Genomic DNA, 23178 nt, shown 5'->3' with positions numbered 1-23178 from the left:
TTGTGGAAATAATTAGTCAGGATTCATAAATGAGTTAGTAATGGTCCAATTAATCAGTTATAAATGTATGACGAATATTAAAACATTTCTTAGTACTCTTGGCCCCTTGATATAGCTGGAAGCGATTTAGTAATGCAGCTTTGTAATGATGTTTAAATGAGCCTGTATGCCTCCAACTGACTTGTGTGGGGTTTGTTTTAATGGTAATATCTGTTGGCTTTTATCACTTTATTCTAACTCTAATGGGAAAATATGTATGTCTCTTATAAGGTCTGAAGATGCAAACAAGGCATTTTCTGCTGCGGTGCAGATGCATGATGTCCTGGTTAAAGCATGGGCCATGTGGGGGGACTACCTAGAGAACATTTTTGTGAAAGAACGCCAACTGCATCTGGGTGTATCCGCTATTACCTGCTACCTCCATGCATGCCGCCATCAAAATGAGAGCAAGTCCAGGAAGTATTTGGCAAAGGTATGTGTTCCTGCCCAATCTAATCCCTATTTATTTATTTATTTTTTTTTTTTTTAATAAAACCATGTTGAGGTTGTAGGAAAACACCATAGGATTACGGAAACTACAAACGAGACCTATTTGAACAAATGCAAACTTGCTTGGACCCGTGTCCAGCAAAATACATAGACATAATAAGTGGTGCAAAAAACCTACAGTGTAATGAGGTTTTTGATCACCAGTGTAATTTGGGGCACTTTAACACCGACCACCTGTGTAACTGTGGGTACTTTTACACTGATGGCCTGTTTGACTGGGGGCACTTTTTCATTGACATAACTCCAAACCCCCCATCTTCCCTACCTTTCTGCCTTGTTGACTTATTGAGGAGCTAAAAAAGTTGGAGAGGGTAGAGTCAAGCTCAATTTTGACAGGAAATATTAAGATTTGTGTGTAACTCCGCTAGCTACATCTCTGGATCTCCTGAAAGTATGGACATACAACATGTAGTCACTTTTCCTTGCAAAAAACACACGGACAAAGACCCTTGAGTTTTTGTGCTTTTATTTATTGTGAATAGAGGAGAAGAGGCCACAACAAGGCACCCCTGTATTATCTGCAGTCCTAACTCTATACATTTTGAGAGCCTCCATAGAAGAAGCACATACTGTATGTATAGTAACAGATATATTGAGGGCAGGTTTGCCTCCTTAAAGGCACATGGGCCCACTGGACAGAGTATTGGGGCTGCTCTGTGCAAAACCATTGCACAGAGTAGGTAAGTATAACGTTCTTGTTATTTAAAAAAAAAAAAAGGACTCTTATTATGACTTTAAGGAAAAACAAGGCTTTCTTTCTGTGATATTGTCCTACAAAAAAAAAAATGTATTTTTTATCGCAATCCCTACAGGGAAAAAACCCTTTTTTTTTCTTTTTTTTTTTTTTTTGACCGATACTTTTTTTTTTTTTTTTTTTTTTTTTTTTTTTTAAATTTTGCACTTTTAGCACTAAATAAATGAACAAACAAACTTTAACAAAAGTTTAAATATTAACAGGTAATATAAAAATAAATGAAAAAAAAAAAAAACGCAGAAAGATATTTGTTTAAAGTGGAATTCCAGGATCTATCTAAGCCTAAAATTGCTCCCACCCCATTCTAACTCCTATACTAACTGCCCTGTAGAAGCAAGATGCTTATTTTTCAGGGCGAATCAGTGTGGTCACATAATCTTCCCAGTAGCCAGCTTCGGGGGAGAGGAGAGAGCGCCAACAACAGCTCGAATGCCTGGGCGGTGACATCACCCATAGGCTAACTCGGGAGTGGCTTGAGAATAGATAAGTATTTGCATTGTTCTTCTAGAGCAGTGGTTCTCAACCCCTGTCCTCAGGACCCACTAACAAGTCAGATTTAAAGTATTACCTTGGGGAGATGCAGACTAGAATACTGCAATCACTGAGCAGCAAATTATATCACCTGTGATGTATTTCATTTATCTTGCAAACCTGGCTTGTTAAATGGTCCTGAGGACTAGAGGTTAGTTAGTATAGGAGTTAGAAATGGGGTGGGAGCTGTTTTAAGCTTAGTTAAAGCCTGAAATTTCACTTTAAGACCCCGTTCACACAGGGGCGACGCTACTTGCTTGGGCGACATGCACGGACTTCATATCATTGAAGTCAATGCAGGTCCCCTCCAGGTCGCCCCAAAGTAGTACAGGACCCTTTTTCTAAGTCGGAGCGACTTGTGTCGCTCTTATTAGAACGGGTCCTGTGCTAATCAATGGCAGGCGACCCACTGCGACTTGTCAGGCGACCAAGTCGCCTGACAAGTCGCGCTTGTTTGAATGGGGGGTCTAAGAGAGATGGTGAAATGTGGCAATTTCATGTCTGAAAAGTGTTGTTAAACAGAGTTCTCTTCTGATACCAGCAGCTTCTAGAGCTGCTACATTTTCACAGCAGCTTCTGCCTCCTTTTCAGATCTGAGAACCTCCATGACATATGGGAACTGGATGTGCTAAACCTGTTCTGACTACTTTAATGACATTTTGGGGGCTTGTGTAGCATGCCCAGTGTCCTCGACTGCTTAAGGCTCTTAAATTAAAGAAACCACCTTTTCTGTAGAGCCATTTACATGTAACCAATTTTTCCTCAGTTTTTTGAACCAAGAGGCCTGCTAAACTCGCTCAAAAGAGAAAAATTTGTTCTTAATTGTCACCTGATTCCGAGGAAGAGTGGTTTCACACAGGCCCTAGACTTTGAGTGACTTTATAATGTTGTAAAATGCTGGTGATTTCAGTGGGGGGCGAATATTCTCAAGTGGACCTAAATTCTACTGTCATTGCTCAGGGGTTTTGTCTTTTTGTGCAATTATGCATAGCATAGTTGCACATTATTGCAGGTTTACCTGCCAAAGTAATCTGCAGCAAAGTGACAGATTCAGTTTCCTTTGGCACTTCTTTTTCAGCACTAATTCACCCCAGTCTTTTTTTAGGTTCACCATGTGATGGCCGTTTTGATTGGCTGGTCCTGGATGACGTAACTCCCATTCATGTGCAAGGGAGTTATAGCATCCGGATAACAAAGGCATGGTGAAAATGTACACTGAGGTGTGTGCGTATGTATGCTGCTCAGTGTAAATTCTACAGAAATATTCCTGGCAGGCAGGAGCTTTAATTTCAGAAAAGATAATATATCCTCTGCAATAATGACCTGCCTGCCAGAAATGTTTTTCCATTGACTTTAGTTCCATTTTAATTGGCCATGCAACATTTTCTAATGCCACCAGTCCACAAATGATAACATAAAAGTGATTAACTATTGCACATGTAGCTGAGCAATTCATCACTTTTAAGTGTAGGTGCACTACTACTTTTTATAGATTTCTTTTTTTCTCAGTTTAATTTACAATAGAAATATGTTCTGATTTCAGGTACTCTGGCTACTGAGCTTTGATGATGACAAGAACACACTGGCAGATGCTGTAGATAAGTACTGCATTGGGGTTCCACCTATCCAGTGGTTGGCATGGATCCCACAACTTCTCACCTGTCTAGTGGGCTCAGAAGGCAAACTCCTTCTAAACCTCATCAGCCAGGTAAGTTGTGCTGCACTTACATCAATGCATAGATATAAATTATGTCACCAACCCTTTTTTTTTTTTGCTAAAAAGAGAGCCCCCCCCCCCACAAAGAAGGGAAACTGCTTAACCCTAAAGTCCTGATAGATATGACAAACATGTAATTATTTTCTCATCCATTGAGGGGCACATAAGGTCTTTCAACTTTAGTTTATACTGCCCCTACAGTAGGGTTGGACACTGGCAAAAAAAAAAACTGTAGGCCAGCCCTGGATAACTCCTGCCACTACCAGCATTCCAGGGACAAGTGTTAAGGCCCAGGACTTCCTTTCTGCTTAAGACAGTTTCTGCCTTTTGCTAGGACAACATTGTACCGATACTCTCTCTGGCTCCATTACACCAAAGGAAATGTCCCTCCATTGCCTGGATGTGGTTTGTGCTGTCTTTTAGCCACTATTTCTATCAGAAAGGTTGTTTCCCTTTTAGTCATGGTCCCATAGAGAGGTACACCAACTTTTCTCGTTCCATCATCTCCAGGTGTAGGAATATTGCCTCAACATTGAGGTTCTACCCTTTTCTTTCAAGGTGTGCTTTGGTAAATCTATGAGTGCTTTAAGGCATCAAACACCCGTTTTCCCAGATTTGCAGGGCTGCCACCTGGTCTACTGTTCTCTAGGTGGACAATGCAGCCCCATCTAATGCCAACTTTCTCGTGTAAGGTCCTTCAGGCAGCGCTTTGAGCTGAAGGCAGTCTGCAGTTCTCTGTTTTTTTCCTGGACCTGTTAGCATTTGTGTCAGTCCTGGTGAAGTAAGAGAAATCCAGTTACATTGGGAAAAATTACATTTCTGCAGTTCTGTAAAGGTATCCCCAGTGCTCATCATGTTGCGGGGAAGCAATGTTGAGGAATCCCCAGTGCTCATCATGTTGCGGGGAAGCAATGTTGAGGAATCCCCATTGCTCACCATGTTGCAAGGAAGCAATGTTTTAACAGTAAAAAAAAAAAAAAAAAACAGTTACAATAAATCATAGCTGCTTGAAATCAAAATACATTTTTTAATATTCTCAAATTACTTATGCTGCAGTTGTATGTTCTGTACATTTTTTAGTGAAAGTTGAGTTTCCTGTTAAGTTTCCCGTTAATGAACAATTTTCTCAGCATGGTAGAAGCTGCAAGTCTCTATCAATAAATTATTTCCCTGTGTGTGGGTACGTTAACACAACTACTTTGCTGGTTTTTGCATGTGATCCTTTATATGACACTTAAGGGTTGAAGCCATTTATTTGTGTTTTGATAGCCCGAGATTATCTCTTAGCGGTGTGAATGCATTGCTTCGGGGAGGCCTCGGTTTCAGAGGACCTAAACTGTTAAAGCTGTGTTTAAAAGCACGCTGTAAATAGATTTAAATAGTGGGTATATCTTATTATCGAGCTCATGCCCTGGCTAATTATTTCATAAAGGCAAATGGAAATGAGTAGCAATTGCCTCATATTTCACTATAATTGTTCTGTGCATTGAACAGAATACTAAAAAGTAGGAAATGGCTTCTGAAATGCCATTAATGTGCTCGTGTTTATACGTGTTTGTCTGCGCAGTAAGTAACAAAAGCAGAAGAAGAGCATTGACAGTGTTCTTGTTAATGTAAAAAGTTTTAGGCCGTTACCAATAACATGTTAAAGGGGCTGTCTGCATATCTCTTTCATTCATTGACAAACACCGCTCCTGATCCTTCTACCCATTTGGTTATACTGCCCCCTACTGGAGTAGAGCACTAGGCAGAAAGAATCTGGCTATGCCAATGGGCAGTCCCAGGGGGTATACTCCCTCTCTCTGCTATAGTTACTCAGTTATTTTTCTGCCTAGTTAGGAGATTTCTGATCCTGGCAATTTTTTCTTTTTAGATAGAATTTTTTTCCCTGTTTTTTTTTTCTGTGAAATCTGCGATCAACTGCCGGATTGGGCGACGGGCTGGAAAATCTAGATCCAGTGGTCAATCCAGTCTAGCCAGCAAGCACGTGCAGACCTCTATGCTAGGTTGGCCACGACGAAGCCCCACCGGACGGGGGTTAACCTGCGAGTTAAACTCGCGAGGTCGCATACGACCGGGTCTCCACCCGAGTCACAGTGTTCCTCCTGGCCGACAGCCACCCCATTTCGATGGAGAAGAGGTTCTGTCTGGAGCAGCGGCCACCTGGTTCCTTGTATGGTGAGTAGCTGTTCCCCCTGGAGGGTATTGGGGTGGACGTGGGCCCCTCCTTGGGATGGTCGGACCCCTGGTTTCCCCGCCTTCCCGTCAGGCACCCCTCTTCATCTGGCCCCCCCATCCGACCCCCCCCCACCCCCACTCCACTTATGCTGGGGTTGTGTGTGTGGTCTGGTCCACCTCCTGGGGTATGGGCAGGATGCTGTGCTAGCGGTGGGGGGGTGCTACCGCTGGCGACCGGATGATCGGCTGTGCAGGGGTGGGGAGTTGTATCTGGTGGGTGCTCCTTCCAGGGCCCCTGTCCTGCCTAGACCTGTCCTTGAGGCCTAGGGATCCCTCCTTGGTCCCTCGTGGTGCAGCACAGTGCCGCCATTTTGCAGTAGCCTGTGTGTTTCTGAGCACGAAAGTCATGTTTGTGTAGTCTGGCGGCCATTTTGTGGTGGTTTGCCATTGAAAATTGCAGTGGCCATGACAGTGGAGCCCTCTGGGCGGCGATTTTAGCAGTGGGAGCACCTCCTCATCCCCTGGTGCTGACTCCTGGATCTTTTCTCTTCCTGATCGCTGCATGTGGAGTGCAGATTATCCTGGTGGCTGCAGGTGCCTGTTCTTGGTGGTGAGTCTGGTGGGTTCTCTCCCTCTCTGCTGAGGTTAGCTTGGTGCTTTGTGCCTGGCGACCGGGTGGTGCTGCCAGCATGGTGGGGGTTGTCCCTTTGCAGTGTTTTACACTTTGTGGGGTCCCTCTGGGGATACATGGAGTCTTTGGCGCACATCTCCACACCTGATTTCCTCTCTGAGACTGTGGGGCCCTTTGGGTCCCAACCATCCATCGATGCACTGACGGTGGTCCTGGACACCTTTGTTTCCAGAATTGAGGTGGCTTTTGGGCGACAGGCTAGCAAAAAGCGACTCCCCTAGTGGCTCGACTCGGTAGTGGTCCTTCAGCGTGCCTTTTGGCTTAAATACTGGTCTGCGGGCCAGACTTCTAAAAAGGCTTTGACTGATCTCCCCTTTCAAGGGGATCGCCTGTTTTGGGCTACCCTGGGTGACATTAAAGTTTTTACAGGGGGCAAGAGTACTTTTCTTCTGCAGGCTACTAAGGAGTTTCGCTCTTGTTTCCTGGCAAGGTTTTTTCCTTCCAACCTGTGCCTGCCCCCGGACCGCTTACAGGGTCTGTTTTGGGCAGTACAAGACCTGTTACTTCAAGGGGTGATTTTCCTGGTTCCGACTTTGGAATGTTTTCAGGGTTTTTACTCAAACCTGTTTACAGTTCCCAGGAAGGAAGGCAAAGTGTGTCCAATCCTGGACCTCAAGGCGCTGATCTGCTTTTTGCGGGTGCAGAAGTTCAGGATGAAATCCATTCGCACGGTGGTGGCATCCCTGCATCAGGGAGATTTTCTTGCCTCTATCAACATCAAGGATTCTTACCTTCACATTCCAATATGTGCCGGTCACCAGCACTTCTTCCGCTTTGCTATGGGATGGAAGTTCGGCTGGATTTTGAATTTTCAGAAGTCTTCTCTGGTTCCGTCCACAAAGCTGGACTATCTGGGTCTGAGTCTGGGCTCGGCCTTAGCCAGAGTGCTCCTTCCTCTGAACAAACTCCAGAAATTGCAATTCGTATCCTGCTGTCCAGCAGATGGTCATCTCTCCAGGCTTGCATGCGGGTGCTGTGCCTGATGGTGTCTACCTTTTTGAGGCGCTTCCATTTGCACAGTTCCATACGAGGTCCCTGCAAAGGGAAATTCTGGCCTAATGGGACAAGACTCCGCAGTCTCTGGACAGGGGATCTGGACACTGGAAGAGTCCAGACTACCACTCAATGTCTTGGAACTCTGAGCGATCAGACTGTGCCTGGACCATTGGACAGATCGTCTTCAGGGATGTCCAGTGCGTATTCAATCAGACAATGCCACGGCTGTGGCTTATGTCAATCGCCAAGGGGGCACAAAAAGTGTTCTGGTGGCTCTGGAGGTAGCCAGCATTCTAAGGTGGGCAGACGGTTCATTCCAGGCCTCTCCGCCTTACACATTTCCGAGGTGGAAAACTGGCAGGTGGATTACCTCAGTCGGCAGGCGTTGGACCAAGGGAGTGGTCCCTTCATCAGGAGGTGTTTCATCAGTTGTGTCTCCGGTGGGGCATCCCTGAGGTGTATCAGTTTGCATCTTGGCTAAACAGAAAGGTGCAGATGTTTGTGGCTCGGTCACGGGATCCTCTGGGGGACGCCGCAGATGCGCTGGTGGCCCCATGGGGTCCGTATCATCTGATTTATGTCTTCCCTCCTCTCAAGCTTCTGCCAAGACTTCTACACAGGATCAAGGCAGAAGGCATTCCGGTCATCTTAGTGGCTCTGGACTGGCCTCGCTGGGCTTGGTACGCCATCTGGTGTGGCTGGTGGCTGACATTCCTTGGAAGCTTCCTCTCAGGGAGGATCTGCTGTTCCAAGAACCAATTTTCCATCCTGCTTTACAGTAGCTGGCTTTGTCTGCTTGGCTGTTGAACACCAGGTGCTGATGGATAGAAGTTTATCTGAGTTGGTGATTCCAACGCTGTTAAAAGCTAGGAAATCTACTTCTAGGAAGATCTACCATCCTACGTGGAAGACGCACATTGCGTGGTGTGAGTCTCTCAAGGTTCATCCTGGCTTTTTCTTGGTGGCTCGGATCTTGACCTTCCTTCAACAGGGGGGGGGGGGGGGGGGGACAGAAATTGGCCTTGAGTACCATCAAGGGCCAGGTATCGGCTTTTGCTGTCTTCTTTCAACGACCCTTGGCCACACACTCCCTAGTGTGTACCTTTCTTCAGGGGGTCCGATATTTGGTTCCTCCAGTGTGCTCTCTGTTGCCACCTTGGGACCTCAATTTGGTGCTTTTGGTCCTCCAGAACCCTCCCTTTGAGAATCCTCGGGAGATTCCCTTGCTTATGTTGTCTCAGATGGTGGCTTTTTTGGTGGCTATCACCTCTGCGTGCAGGGTGTCAGAACTGGCGGGGTTATCCTGTCATTTATCTTACTTGGTGATTCACAGAGATAAGGTAGTTCTTCGCCACTGTTTGTCGTTCCTCCCAAAGGTTATCTCTGATTTTCATTTGAATGAAGACATTGTTTTGCCTTCCCTGTGTCCCAGGCCAAACCTTCCGAAGGAAATTGCCTTGCATGCCTTGGATGTGGTCAGGGCAATTAGGGTGTGCCTGGCAGCTACGGAGGCTTTTAGGAAGTTGGACTCCCTATTTGTGCTCACGGATGGGCCTTGGAAAGGGTTGCTTCCTTCATTTCCAGGTGGATCAGACAGACTGTTAGGCCTATTCCATCAGGGGTCAGGTTCCTCCTCCTCCCTGTCAAAGCGCACTCTACTCGGGTACTTAGTGCCTCCTGGGCCTTCCGTCATCAGGCGCCAGTGACGCAGGTTTGCAAGGCGGCCACCTGGTCGTCAGTGCACACTTTCACAAAGTTTTCTATAAAGTGGATGTGTTGGCATCTGCGGATGCTTCTTTTGGCCACAAGGTTTTGCAGGTTTCTGTTTAAAGGACCTGATCCTCTTTGAGGGTGTATTGTTTTTTTTTCAGGTGGGCTCCAGTTGTTTTTGGTCTAGCTCCTTTTGCCTGGTTGGCTATAATTAGCCTTGGGAATTTCTTTGCTCTTCCCACTCCTCATGTTTAACACTGCTTTGGGACATCCCAATGGTCATGAAGATCAGGAGCTGTGCCTGTCAGTGAACGAAAGACTTACCGTAAAATCCATTTCTCTGATGTTCATCGACGGACACAGCACCACCCCTCTGTGGAGTTGTAATTCTTCTGACACTGCTTTTAACAAAACTGAGTACCTATAGCAGAGAGTATATCCCCTGGGAATGCCCATAGGCATAGCCAGATTCTTTTTCGGCCTAGTTTCCTACTCCTGTAGGGGGGCAGTATAACCCAATGGTCATGAAGATCAGGAGCTTTGTCCGTCAATGAACATCAGAGAAATGTATTTTGCACGAAGTCAAAAATCCCATTTTTCTGATCAGTATTTAGTTACATCTTGACCTTTTGGCAAGTAAAGGTTTCAATTCCTTTAGGGTACAAGCCTGTTTTCCAGTGTTTAAAAGTTCCTTCTAGGTGTGCGGCTTAAATAAACACTAGAGTTGATTTACTAAATGCAGTTAGGTTGTTTATTTTGTAAAGAAAGTTATATTGCAGGGGAATTTTCCCCAGAGCTTCGTAAATGTGGTGAATTTTTATCTTGCACAGAATGCTAATCATGTGCAAGGAAAATCAAAATCAAGAGCCTTTTTGTTTAAAACGATTGGCTAATGGAAGTCCGCATTCACTGAGCTCTAGAGAAAATCCCCTTTCAAGGTGTAAATTCCTTTGTACGTTGAACAGCCTATTTATTTGCCTTTGGTTAATCAACCCCTCTGTCACCTTACACATGAAGGAAAAGATAACCATGTCTTTACAAAGGGGATTCTCCAACCCCCTTATACTCCCCTTTTACTGCTCCTTCCTTTGCAGATGGCACTGAAATCAGCCTTGTTAGCAACTTGCGGGAGATGTGACATCCCTCTCTATGTATATGTGACTGCAACTTATTGATTGGCTGCCATGCCTGGCCACCATCACAGGTGAACAGGTCACTAGCTCCCTCTATAGCTGGAAGTGATTGGTACTTTTGGCAGGTGCAGAGGAACAAGAAGCTGCAAAAGAGAAGCAGGTATGAGCAATAATTAGGCCAAAGGATGCTCTTCTGCAGAGGCAGTGTCACTTTGCCTTGCATGGACAAAGTTACAGTATTTTAAAATAGCTTGTAAAATACCTGAGGCAGATCATATTGGTTCATTACATATACAGGCTCTGCTTTACTACTTTGCCGCACTGCACTATGATTATGCACTTTCTCATAGTGCAAGTTTAAAGGTCTACTGGAAATAATGCATTCCCTATGTTTACTATCTTATCAGTTATTAAAACCTGTACTGAGAAAATAAGTAGACTGCCATTGCTGAGCTCTTATTTTGAAAATGCTAGTTGCCTGGCTGATATGCCGATCCATAGACTTCAGAGCTCATAATATGACATTCTGCTGACTTGCCTTGCTTTTATAGCCACCCGTTTGAGTTTTGAGCTGAGCAGGCGGATGCCATGTCCATCCCTGCTCTCTGTGCAGAGATGGACCAGTCAGATCTCCACTCTCCTCTATGGGAGATTAGATGATAACAGACCGCCTGTCCGTTTTCATCCGATCCTATCCAATCCGATCCTCCAGACGGATGGAAAATAGGGTTTCTATCCATCTGGATTTCATGGACAGGATCAGATTGGATAGCATTGGGTGTCAGCGATCATGTCACCGCTGATACCTGCTGCCACATAGGGGTGCATGGGGCATCTGATCAGGTCTGTCTGAAAAACTGACAGGCGGACCTGATCAGAAAGCCCGTGTGAAAGAACCCTAGGATTCCTTTTTATTATAACTGAGGTCATCATTAGTTGCTGGATTTGCCAGACTATTGTATGGACCTTATTGTCAAAAGTTCAAGTGTTACTAAACTCACAACAGTAAAATCAGTCTGTATATGCAGTAAAGCATGCTTGTTATACTCACTGTGGAACCTAAGGAGTTATTCCTCTGCATTATGTAAAAAGACTGTTTGTTCCTGTCCACACTGAGCCTCCCCTTCGTCCACAGTCCCCAAACCATCTCCTGAAAGAACAGAGCATTAGGGGACAAGCTGCACACGCTCAGTTTGGTGTGTATTTTGTTTTTTATATTCTTGGGAGAGTGCATGTGGTCAGCACAAGGCCAATCAGCACTGTCCAGACAGAGGATCAGGGATCCTGCAGCCTCATAGGACAATCAAGGGAGATACAAGCTACAAGCTTTAACCAGACACTGATAGAAGTCACAAGACTGCTATAGACTGCTGTTGAGCAAAGGTATGTAGAAGTTTATAGTTACTAAAACTATTGCATTTCCATGTTCTGTGTACTGTAGGGGACCAGATATAGTCAATGCAGGCTCCTGGGTTTAGTAACACTCTCAGGGTTCCACCTTTTCCAGTCACCACTTATTCTACCGGCACCATGTTATAACCAGGCTTCGGTATCTGAGATGTATAAGACTGCTCTTTTTGCCTTACACTACCAACATGAGTAGTTTAACTGATGTTAGTTTTGGCCAAGTTTTCCAGGTAACCATGTGGTTCAGCCTGATCATATCCTGCTTCTGGTGTCTTTTTTTTTAGGTATTTATTGCTTTTACATCAATACCTTTGAAAGCATTACATTAGAACCTCCTCTGTTTTCTACTGTTGCCACATTTTCTTACCCCTTTGCTTGTATTGGGTTAATTTACCCATCACCTCCTCAGCTGAATACTTACCAAGGTCTGGTTCTCCGGGGCCGAAATGCAAACTTTACACCCAGCCGGCTGCCCTCTTATAGAGCATGCACAGTAGAACCCTATTCATTTGTGAATATTTTGGAAAGTTTGCTTAAGACTTAAGGAAGTCTAATCATTTTGAAAAGGCTATTTTGAATTAATTTTGAATAGACTAGCAATGCAAATCGATGCATGAAACAAAGCACCTGCAGCGTTTTGGCCATGCAGCACACCGCAGTGCACACTATGCCTGCCCTGGTGTGCTGGTATGCAGGTGTGTTGACAGCTACTGTACAATTGTCTCAGCGCCTTGGTGCATAGGTGTGAAGCCAGCCTTTGACAACACCTTACATTTAAAGGAAACCCGTCCCGAGAGAAATATGGGGTGGCCATTGCTGATCTTTCTCGAAGTGCTAGTTGCCGGTCTAGTTTGAGTACTTTCGGAGTCATTAAGCAGAAACAAATGAGCAGGTAATAAAATTGGGGTAAAGGCCTAAAATAATACCAGCGAATGTACTACTCTCAGCACATTTTAAAGCCTGTTTTCCTCATTGGTTTATATTATTTTGAGTCCTTCATTTGTTCGAATAACTTATTTTATATTATAGTTTTCTTGTGCAAAGATAATGCAGAATTCTGTTGCTGGTTACAGCAGAAATATGAACTGCCCTCTTAAACAACCTTTAGCACCGAAGCCATGCATGCGTCTGTCTCTGCATTCATAGCACTGATTGCTTAAATTGTGGTTGCTTTAATGTACTTGCCCTAGGTACACCCCATATTAACCAGCCAACCTGGTATTTGCTTGTTAAAGCTTTTGTTTGTGTTTTAATAGAACAAACAGGAGCGTGAACAAGGTTAATTTTTATATTATCAGTTCATATTAATGGCATTCTACTATTTTCATGGTGACGATTTGTTCCTTTCCCCTAGAGTGAATAGAGAAACCGTACATTGAGTGAGAATCCTGCCCTTTTCATTATGCCACCGGTTGCCATGGAAACACTGTCCTTGTTATAAATTACATTCCTGTGTCCTGCCTCACAAGTGACATGATTTGTGCATATTTTATGAAGCCTTGTTAGGAGAATAGTTCTTATGATAAAACGTTCCACCACAAGGTGCTTTAACTTCATCAGCATATGAGCAAGGTACCTTAACCCTTTTGTGCTTGCATATCTATGCTGGGCAAGATTGCTGGAAGTGGAATTGCATTTTACAGCACGTTTTGAGAGCAAATAATTGTGGCAGAATTGCCATGTCTTTCTTGTTTCTAGAGGGACTCTGGAATTCAGACATGGTTGGGGGTTATGCTGCTGCCTACAGGAGAATTTGTACACTGCCAAACTAAAAAAAACAGTGGCCACCCCGGTATAACTCCTCCTATACTCCTAGCATGTCTTTTGTTAGTGTCATAGTAACATAGTAGGTAAGGTTGGATAGAGACAATAGTTCATCCTGTCTAGTTGTGTGTCAGGACCATGATGATTTCCCATATCCCTGTATATTGTGTTCTTTGAGATGCACGTCCAAGAGTCTTTTAAAAGTATCAATACTCTGCTGACACCACCAATTGTGGAAGAAAGTTCCACATTCTTACCGCACTAACAGTGAAAAACCCCCTATGCAGCTTAAGGTTAAGCCGCTTCTCCTCCAATCTCATTGTGTGGCCCTGTGTCCTCTTACTCTGAATAGTTTTTTCTAAGCTGAGATCCCCATTGAGGTATTTTTAAATTGGTATCATGTCCCTTCTTTGGCGTCTCTTCGACAGGGAGAATAAATTTAGTGCTTGTAGTCGCTCCTCATAATTAAAGCGGAAGTACAGCCTAATACCTTAAATTCTCTCCTGCAATCGTTAATGTAAGCGGAGTTCAGCCTTATGTGTCAAAATGGAAAAATACCAGTTTTTCTACCTTTATTTTGCAGTTTTCAGTGCTGTCATGTGACTTCAACTCCTCTTCCTGCTGAGTCCAAGAGCATCAAGTGGGTGTGGTTACTGAAAGCCAGTGACATCACCTCCAGGGATAATAGCTTCCCGCCCAGTGTTCTCTCATCAGTAAGGATGCATTGTACATCCTAATTCATGAGAAAATGAAGAAATAAACAGACCTATTCACAAAGAACATAGAGGGGCTGGGAGGTGCAGTGCACATACACAGGGGGAACTGTCAGTGTAGCTGGAAGTGCTCTGGGGTCTCGGCTCCCAGTCTACAATGATCACTATAAATTAAAAGAATAGAACAGGCAACAACACTAAGTCTACGTTTCCACTAGTGCGACTTGTCATGTGACTTTGGACACACAAATAGCATGACAAGTCACAGCCCATTGATTTCAATTAGACCTGTTCCAATCTTTGGGACTTCGAAAATCCGCGACTTTGAAAAGGCACCTGCACTACTTTGATGTAACTTTTGATCCGACCTTGATCCAGAGAGTGTAAATTTGGATCAAAGTCACACTCTAGCCTAGTGGCTATGTTTCCACTAGTGCGACTCCAAAGTTGTGTGATTTAGGTTTTGAGTGCAGCTTTGATCCAACTTTACACTCTTTGGATCAAAGTTGCATCAAAGTAGTGCAGGTATCTTTTCAAAGTCGCATAGATGGGATCAGGTGTCATTGAAATCAATGTTATGTACTGCTGGAACCATGAAGAGTGGACATAACATACTTCCAATGCCTGACCTCTCCCTCTCTCTCAGGAGAAGCTGTTAGCCTAAATGAGGCTATGAAGACAGGAGGAGATAATGTTCTGTGAAGGATAGGAGGGATGGAGGTGGGGCTGGGCAGGTCTAGGCATGCCTGTCTAAGACAGAGTGACAACCTTTACAGGAAGTGAAATACCGCTTAACAAATTCAGATAAAGGGAGATAGGGTTGTCGGTGAAGAATAGAAAGAAGGTGTTTGTCTAGCTTAGATAAGACTTTCTAAGCTAGACAAGCAGCTAGTCAGAAAATAATACCAAAGATAAAGATATTGAACATACTAATAGAAAATATGTCATTTTTGACTGGAGTTACCCTTTAAGGTTCTCCAATCTCCTAATTAGTTTTGTTGCCCTTTGGACTCTCTCCGGCTCCAGCACATCCCTTCTGAGGAATGGCGACCAGAACTGGACAGAATTTTCCAGATGTGGCCAGACCAGAGTGTCTTGGGAGGATGGACATCTTTTCTCTGTTCTGAAAAAAGTTTGCTAGTTTTTTTTCTTCAGTCAAGATTTCTCTACAAGCAGCTGAGCATGTCTATATGTAGATATCCAGATCTACTACTTCTTAACACTAGCTTTGGAGGCCATACCCAGGCCCCGCTGGACAGAACAATTAAAAGGCTAGCCTGGAATGTGACCTTCGGGCACTGGGCTCTGTATTGCGGTGCTTTTCAGACCAGAGTGTACTGTTAGCCGCTGAGCGCTTTCCAGGTTCACAGGCATGGCACAATCCCAAGTGTGACCATTGACTCTGACTCTGTAGACATAAGCCCCGTACACACGCATCGATTATTGGCCGGGAATTTTCGGCCAACGTCCGATCTGCTGATTTTCGGCTTGTTAGTATGATGCTTCCGACAATCGACTGACTTTTCGGCCGGAAAAAATCTGGTGTGCAGGCTATAAAATTTTTGTTGGCTGTCAACACAACGGCCGATTTTCCGTCAGTCAGTACAGATTTCGGCAGACAAAAATCTGATGAGCAAGACTGGGCATGCTCAGAGAAGAAAAAACACACCGGGAAGTAAACCAGCACATGACATCACTTCTGAAGTAGATTTTTGTTGGCCGAGAAAATTCGTGTGCAGTCTAGGCACATTCCAACCAACAAAACACCACTCTGGACAAAAGTTGGACGATTGGTCGGCCGATCGTTGCGTGTGTACGAGGCATTAGTTTGTGGGTAGGCCGTGTTGGCTAAGTATCAGGAGCTACCATGTTACTAGGAACGTCAGACACCATTAAAAATCCCCAAAGTCAGTGTATATTGCAGAAAGAATTAACCCTGAAGGGCTGACAACCTCTGCTTGGTGAAGTCTTGTGTGCGCCACACTTTCTTTCCTACATTCAGCATGGAGGAAGCAACCTCAGTCGGAGACCTCCTTTCATAGCTTGGATGCAGTTTTGGCTGTACGTGTTTTTTACAGGGCCTTTATTGGAAAGACTAGCAGTCTTTGTCATCCCCGATAGACTCATACAGGAAGACTAGCTTTTTATTCCACCATTTCTCTGTAGTTCACAGATCACCATTAAAGCTTATGGTCTTAAAGATTGGGTTCCAGCCTTTCCTGCCAAAGCTCACTCTACTAGATTTATGAGTGCTTCTTGTACTTTTTGGCATTGGGCTACTGTGTCCTAGATTTGCAAGGCTGCCTCCTGGTTTTCTGTTCACACATTCTTACCAGGCGGTATGTTTAGGCTTCATTTGGTGCCAACTTCAGGCATAGGCAGCTCTTTGGGCTGTAGTCTGTCATTAGTTCTGTTGTTTTCTTTTGGGTCTCTTACTGTTTTGCTGTGGTTGCCCACCCCTCAGACTGCTTTTGGATATCCCAATGGTCTTTAAATTTGTGCCCCTCAATGAACAACAGAGAAAAGGATTTTTGTAATTACTGAAAAATCCATTTCTTTGAGTTCTGTGATCATGCTCTTGGTACTGAGTTTCCACCAAACGGAGTCATGCAGTGACGTGCTACACAGATATACGAGGTGTGTCTAATAGGTTTGGTGAATGGCATCAGAAAACAAACGAAACCGAAGATGCAAACAAATGACCTTTTATGGGCCTTCAAAATAATTGCAATCCTTCACAACATGCTTTTGGCAATCTTCATAAAGCTTCTGGAAACTGTCAGCAAATGCTTCTTTAGGAATCGAACGCAGAACTGCTGTCACACATTTTTTGGTTGCCTCCACACCTGAAAAATGTGTGCCTTTCATGACGCTCTTCAGGCAGAGATATTTTACGTCACAGGGAAGACTGAACGGCATTCTTTTTATTGTCGCTTGGATTCTGGATCGAACTGGTAGCACCAGGTCTCATGCCCTGCGACGATGGTTCGCAGAAAGGACGCATGCGCGCACACCTGGCCCATGTTGCCATTGAGATATCGGACCAAACTTTTTTTTACACCCTTCATATGTTACTGGACAGAGGATAGATTGTGTTTACCAGCACTTTTTTTGGAGTTCTTAATGTGGACATCATGCAATAGTGAATCTTTTCATAATTTTTTTTTTTTTTTAATGATTTTTTTGTGCTGTCACCTCAATATTATCACATTTTGACATTTGTGCACTCATTTGTAATGTTTTAAATTCATTGTGCTAATATTAAGCCTTTGGATTGTAAATAAGTAAGTCGTTAAGCACCACATATTTTGTTTCTATAGTGTAATTATCTTGTATCTTGATATTGGGTCGATGATTTTGAGTTATGTGACCCAAGCGCAGATTCATTTGTTCTTGTGTTTGCCAGTGTCCAAATTATCCTGTAGGTGGCAGTATAACCCTAACAGTCTCTGAATTCTGATGTTCCTCAATGAGCTCCAAAAAATTTAGTTTTATATAAGTACAAAACTACCATTATTTGTACAGAATGTTGGTTGTTAAACCCTAAGTTTACATTTTCAAAAAAATAAAATGCACATTTTTTTGCTGGTTAAAACAATACGCATTTATAATTTTATTGTTAGGTGCCTGTAAAACAGGTTGTGGGTGTAATGCCACAGTCCTGGAGACTGTTTGTTTGGGTAGCTGTCTGCCCGTACCTCTGATATGGGCAGGCAGTTACACTCTGACAGGAAGACTGATAAGAGCTTTCAACAGTGCCCTAGTAGCTCACTTAGAACTGCAAGCCGACAGCCACAAACAAAGTCTATCGGTACTTGTAGTTTGCACATTCACAAAACACTGATTGAAAGACACGGCCCTGCAAGTGGAGCCCAGTATGGCCGCGTTTTTTTTTTTTTTTTTTTTTTTTTTTTTTTTTTTTAGATTGACAGCTAGTGGAGGAAGATGATCTCCTTGCTGTCAAAATGGGTCCTACGTGGGCTGGTGCATATGTAACATGTTATACCCTAATTATTGATCTGATATGTTACAAAAGATGAACTTATCCTTTAAACTGTATTTAAAGCCAAAGTATTTTTAATTTTTTTAAGTTTGTGTTAAAGTAGGAGAGAGTTAAAAGCTCTTTCAGATTTTATTGCCTTGCCTCCACACTCAGGAGTTGACTTTATATTTTACCTGGTGTCCATTCCCTGGGACTGAAAGTGAGAGTCATTACCAGAACAGGCAATAGGGACACTTGCTCTGGCAACAACTGTATAAAATTAAATTTTCTTGGTTAGGGTGATTCCCTCTTTTTCCCGTTGTCCGCGGTACAGGTAGTATAATCTCTTCAATGGGACACAGATGACAAAAATAATTGGTTTTAACCCTTCCTTAAAGCAGAGCTCCACCCAAAAGGGAAAGTTCCACTTTAATGACTCGTCCCCCGCTCCTCTTGAAGAATTGGCACTTTTGGGGAGTGGGTACCCGATTTTGACAGGTACCTGCTTCCACTTCAACTCCGACCGCCTAGGCGATTGGTAGTGCAAGGTCTCCTCCCTCCTTCTCTGGAGTCTTCTGGGAAACGTGACAGGTCCCAGAAGACTGACCATTCATAATGCTCAGCGTTGCTCGCACATGTGATCATGATGATCCGACCTTCGGTGCAACTTGTGCTCTGAGGATCTTGAAGAGGAACTTAACGCTCAAATGGGGGGGGGGGGGGAAACTGTGTTTGGGTCCCCCCAAGTTCCATACCAGGCCCTTTGTGTCTGGTATGGATCTTGAAAGGGAACCCCACGCCAAAAATAAAAAAATAATTGGCGTTTTCGGTCTGGTATGAATTTTGAACCCCACACCAAAAAAACCCAGCATGGGGTTCCCCCCAAAATCCATAACAGAACCTTATCCAAGCATGTAGCCCGGTAGGTCAGGAAAGGGGAGGGAAACAAGGGAGCGCCCCCACCTCCTGCACTATACCAGGCCACACCCCCACAGCATGGGGGGGGGGTGCTTTGGGGCAGAGGGCAAGGGCCTCTTCCCGACAACCCTGGGCAGTGGTTGTGGGGGTCTGCGGGCAGGAGACTTATCGAAATCTGGACGCCCCCTGAAACAAGGGGGCCTCCAGATCCTGGCCCCCTTGTACCCCTACCCATTCACCCCATAAAAGGCAGTGTAGTGTTAAAAATGACGGATTTGAGAAGTCCCTTATTAAAAATCTTCCTCCGATCTTCTGCCCCTAGTCTTCTCCGTCCGGTCTTCTCCACTGTCAACCCAGTCTGCCTCTGACGATGTCTCCCGAGATTATGCCAGCTCCGCTCTTTGTGGCTTCTTATATAGCCGTTGAGCGTGGCCATCCGGTGACTTCACCCAGAGACCCCGCCCCTTGTTACAGGGGTTGTCCAGATTCCGATAAGCCCCCTGCCTGCAGACCCCCACAATCGCCACTCAGGGTTGTCGGGAAGAGGCCCTTGTCCTCATCAACATGGGGACAAGGTGCTTTGGGGTGGGGTGTGTACAGCCCCCCTGCCCTAAAGCACCCCCCCATGTTGAGGGTGTGTGGCCTGGTATGGTCCGGTGGCCTCGCTCGTCCCTTCCCCTTTCCAGACCTACTGGGCTGCATGCCCGGATATGGGTAATGTATGGGATTTTTACAGTCCGGAGACCGGTGCATTTGTTGATCGGTTCAGGTGTGCTTCAGGTGCGCATTTTTACCTGAATTCGCACCTGAACTGGACCCAGAAACGCACAGGACCCTTTTCTGAACCACTCTGCGGCTGCCCAACACATGTGTGAACCGCTCCATTGAGAGCCAGTCACATTCAGATGTTATGCGAATTGATGCGGTTAAAAATGTATCCAATTCACATGGCATTCACAGTGGTTTATGGCACTAGTATATCGATGTAAGGATGGGCAGATCATTTTGTGTGTGAGATCCAAGTATAACTAAGTCACACACACCCTACCCTGTACGACCCTTTTTTTTTTTTTTTAAAGATGCAATTTTATCTTGCAAATACGGTGATGAGATGCTTGTTTCCTTCCTTCCCACTGAATTAGTGAATGGTTTCTATCTATTTGATCAGATCGCCATTAAAAAAAAAAAAAAGAAAAACTCTAGCTTCCAAAAGTTTGTCTGTAACGGATATATCAGTCATGTTTTTGTATTTTGACACATTCCACAAAATAAAGAATTAGTACCAAAAAAAAAAAACTCTAGTGTATAATTTACTGATCAATTATAGTTATTAGGTATGCAATATTACACAACACACCTTCAAAGCCAGTTAAATATAGACATTTCCACCGCATTTAGTACTTTAACTAAGGCTGCGGTAAGTGTGGCTTAAATCTCTCATAGAGATGTCATATTTTCAAAGGCAAATTGCTGTATTACTGTTAACTTATTTGTCCCCGAGTAGGCAGACACTGTGGTAAGAGCGGTTTCTTTTTACACTAAAGATATTTTCCGCCTTTGGTGATTCAGTTATACGGAGTAAGGTTACCCTCTAATGGGCACTGCCAACGTGCACCACCGGGTACGCTGGGAATTGTGGCCTCATTTATAGACTTGCTGGTGTCATTATGCCTGCTGTTTTTTCTTCAGCGGGTTGCTGCTATCTTGCTGTGCTGATCAGATTATGCTGCCTCTTGATTTTATACGGAAAGATGATCGAAGGAATGTTCTTTAATTGACCCTTAGCAAAAGGTGTTAAGAAAAAAGTGCTGACAAGACAGACTGGACACAGTTTCAGTTTGCCATGCTGAGACATGACATTGGCTAACAGTTATATGAAACAAGCTCAGTAATGATAGCTGTTTTCCATTGTGATGTAGGTGAATGAATGCATTTTAAGCCGTTATCTTTTTTAATTTTTAAAGTTCTACAAAACATGCTTTAAATTTTAGTGTAATTTAGACAAACCCGTTTTCTTGTACAATGTCATTTTATTGTGCCCCCTCTGTTTGTCTAGCTCAGTTTGAATTGCCAAGAACTGGCATGGTGGCTTAAGCAGGCCATAATCCTTCAGGAAGCCATCATCGTTTATTGTAGGAAGCACATACAGGCAAGGTTTCCTTCCACATCATAGTAGAAATAGCAGTAAAGTCTGTTCTCCTTTTTCTTGCTCAGGTTGGCAGAGTTTATCCTCAAGCTGTGTATTTTCCCATCCGGACTCTTTATTTAACGCTGAAGATCGAGCAGAGGGAGCGTTACAAGAGCGGTGAGTCTCACGCTTAGGAGAATCAAATCTCTTGATTTTTACACATTTATTGCACCAGGGAAGGAAGTAATTTCATGGTTCCTTTTTGTGTGCTGACACAGCGTAAAGGAGAAAAGACTCGAAAATATGGCTTGCCACTAACTAAACATTTTTCTTCTGCAGCTTCTGAGCAGGTTTGATATAAAATGGTCACAGAGTCTACCTCGCATTAGAAAACAATTTAATGCTGGCTTGTACTTTCCTGCACATTGAGATTCTTCACTACTTCATTTTTTCATACTCACCTTGGCTATGGATCTAGTCTTGCTCCTCATACTTTTAAGTGCCCTCGGCATTTTATATTTATATATATATATATATATATATATATATATATATATATATATATATATATATATAGTATCTCACAAAAGTGAACACCCCTCACTTTTTTTGTAAATATTTCAATCTATCTTTTCATGTGACAACAATGAAGAAATGAAACTTTGCTACAATGTAAAGTAGTGAGTGTACACCTTGTATAACAGTGTAAATTTGCTATCCCCTCAAAATAACTCAACACACAGACATTCATGTCTAAACTGCTGCCAACAAAAGTGAGTAAACCCCCAAGTAAAAATGTCCAAATTGGGCCCAATTACCCATTTTCTCTCCCTCCCAGTGTCTTGTGACTCGTTAGTGTTGCAAGGTCTCAGGTGTGAATGGGGAGCAGGTGTGTTAAATTCAGTGTTATCACTCTCACGCTCTCATACTGGTCACTGGAAGTTAAACATGGCTCCTCATGGAAAAGAACTTTAACCTTCCTAGCGGTATTCCCGAGCGTGGCTCGGGGTTAAATTTCAGTGCCAAAAGCGGTAACCCCGAGCCAAACTCGGGGTACCGTTAGGAAGATTGCTGGATCCTGCTAGAGGGGTTACTTACCTTGTCACCGGGATCCAGCGATGTATCTTGGCAGTTAACGGTGGCAGAGCTTCCTCCCGATCCTCTGTGTGCCCCGGCTTCCGTCACATCGCAGGGTAGTGGAACCGGCGGCAAATTCAAATGTAAAACACACTGATACAATGCAAAATAAAATATAGTCACATTAGTTTGCCCCCCAGTGTCCTTTCCTGCAGTTTTACTGTACTATATATATGTGTGTGTATATATATATATATATATATATATATATATATATATATATATATATATATATATATATACTTTAACTTATTTATAGTTTTTTATTATATTATAATTTATGATTTTTTGTTTCAAACTTTATCATACCCAAGATGTTATAAAGAAGAACGCACAGTGAAAAAAAATCATATGTGAATAGTTTGTTTGGGCTGCTCATTCTTAAGAACTACATGCAAAATAATGGTACCGCTTTCAGCACCTAAAATCCGAAAGAATCATACCGCCAGGGAGGTTAAGGACCTGAAAATAAGAATTGTTGCTTTACATAAAGATGGCCTAGGCTATAAGAAGATTGCAAAGACCCTGAAACTGATCGGAAGCACGTGGTAAAGATCATACAGTGGTTTAACAGGACAGGTTCCACTCGGAACAGGCCTCACCATGTTCGAGCAAAGAACTTGAGTGCACATGCTCAGCATCATATCCAGAGGCTTTCTTTGGGAAATAGACGTATGAGTGCTGCCAGCATTACTGCAGAGGTTGAAAGAGTGGGGGGTCAGCCTGTCAGTGCTCAGACCATACGCCGCACGCTACATTAAATTGGTCTACATGGCTGTAATCCCAGAAGGAAGCCTCTTCAAAAGATGATGCACAAGAAAGCCCTCAAACAGTTTTGCTGAAGACAAGCAGACTAAGGACATGGATTAC

At 43.7% G+C, this 23178-nt stretch overlaps 1 protein-coding gene across 3 annotated transcripts in view; it reads left to right on the top strand.

Moving 5' to 3' along the window:
- TRRAP (transformation/transcription domain associated protein) overlaps window positions 1-23178 on the top strand; it is a 300061-nt gene that overhangs the window by 223528 nt on the left and 53355 nt on the right. For all 3 annotated transcript variants that reach the window (XM_082261087.1, XM_082261086.1, XM_082261085.1), the window contains 3 exons: window positions 271-472; window positions 3378-3542; window positions 21258-21348. In XM_082261087.1, the coding sequence (XP_082117213.1) occupies window positions 271-472; window positions 3378-3542; window positions 21258-21348 (458 nt within the window). The remainder of the gene's footprint in view (window positions 1-270; window positions 473-3377; window positions 3543-21257; window positions 21349-23178) is intronic.

Source organism: Pelophylax lessonae, assembly GCF_965119305.1.
Source record: "Pelophylax lessonae genome assembly, chromosome: 6".
In the NCBI taxonomy this organism is placed as follows: domain Eukaryota; kingdom Metazoa; phylum Chordata; class Amphibia; order Anura; family Ranidae; genus Pelophylax; species Pelophylax lessonae.
This window is presented reverse-complemented; position numbering and strand designations above follow the sequence as displayed.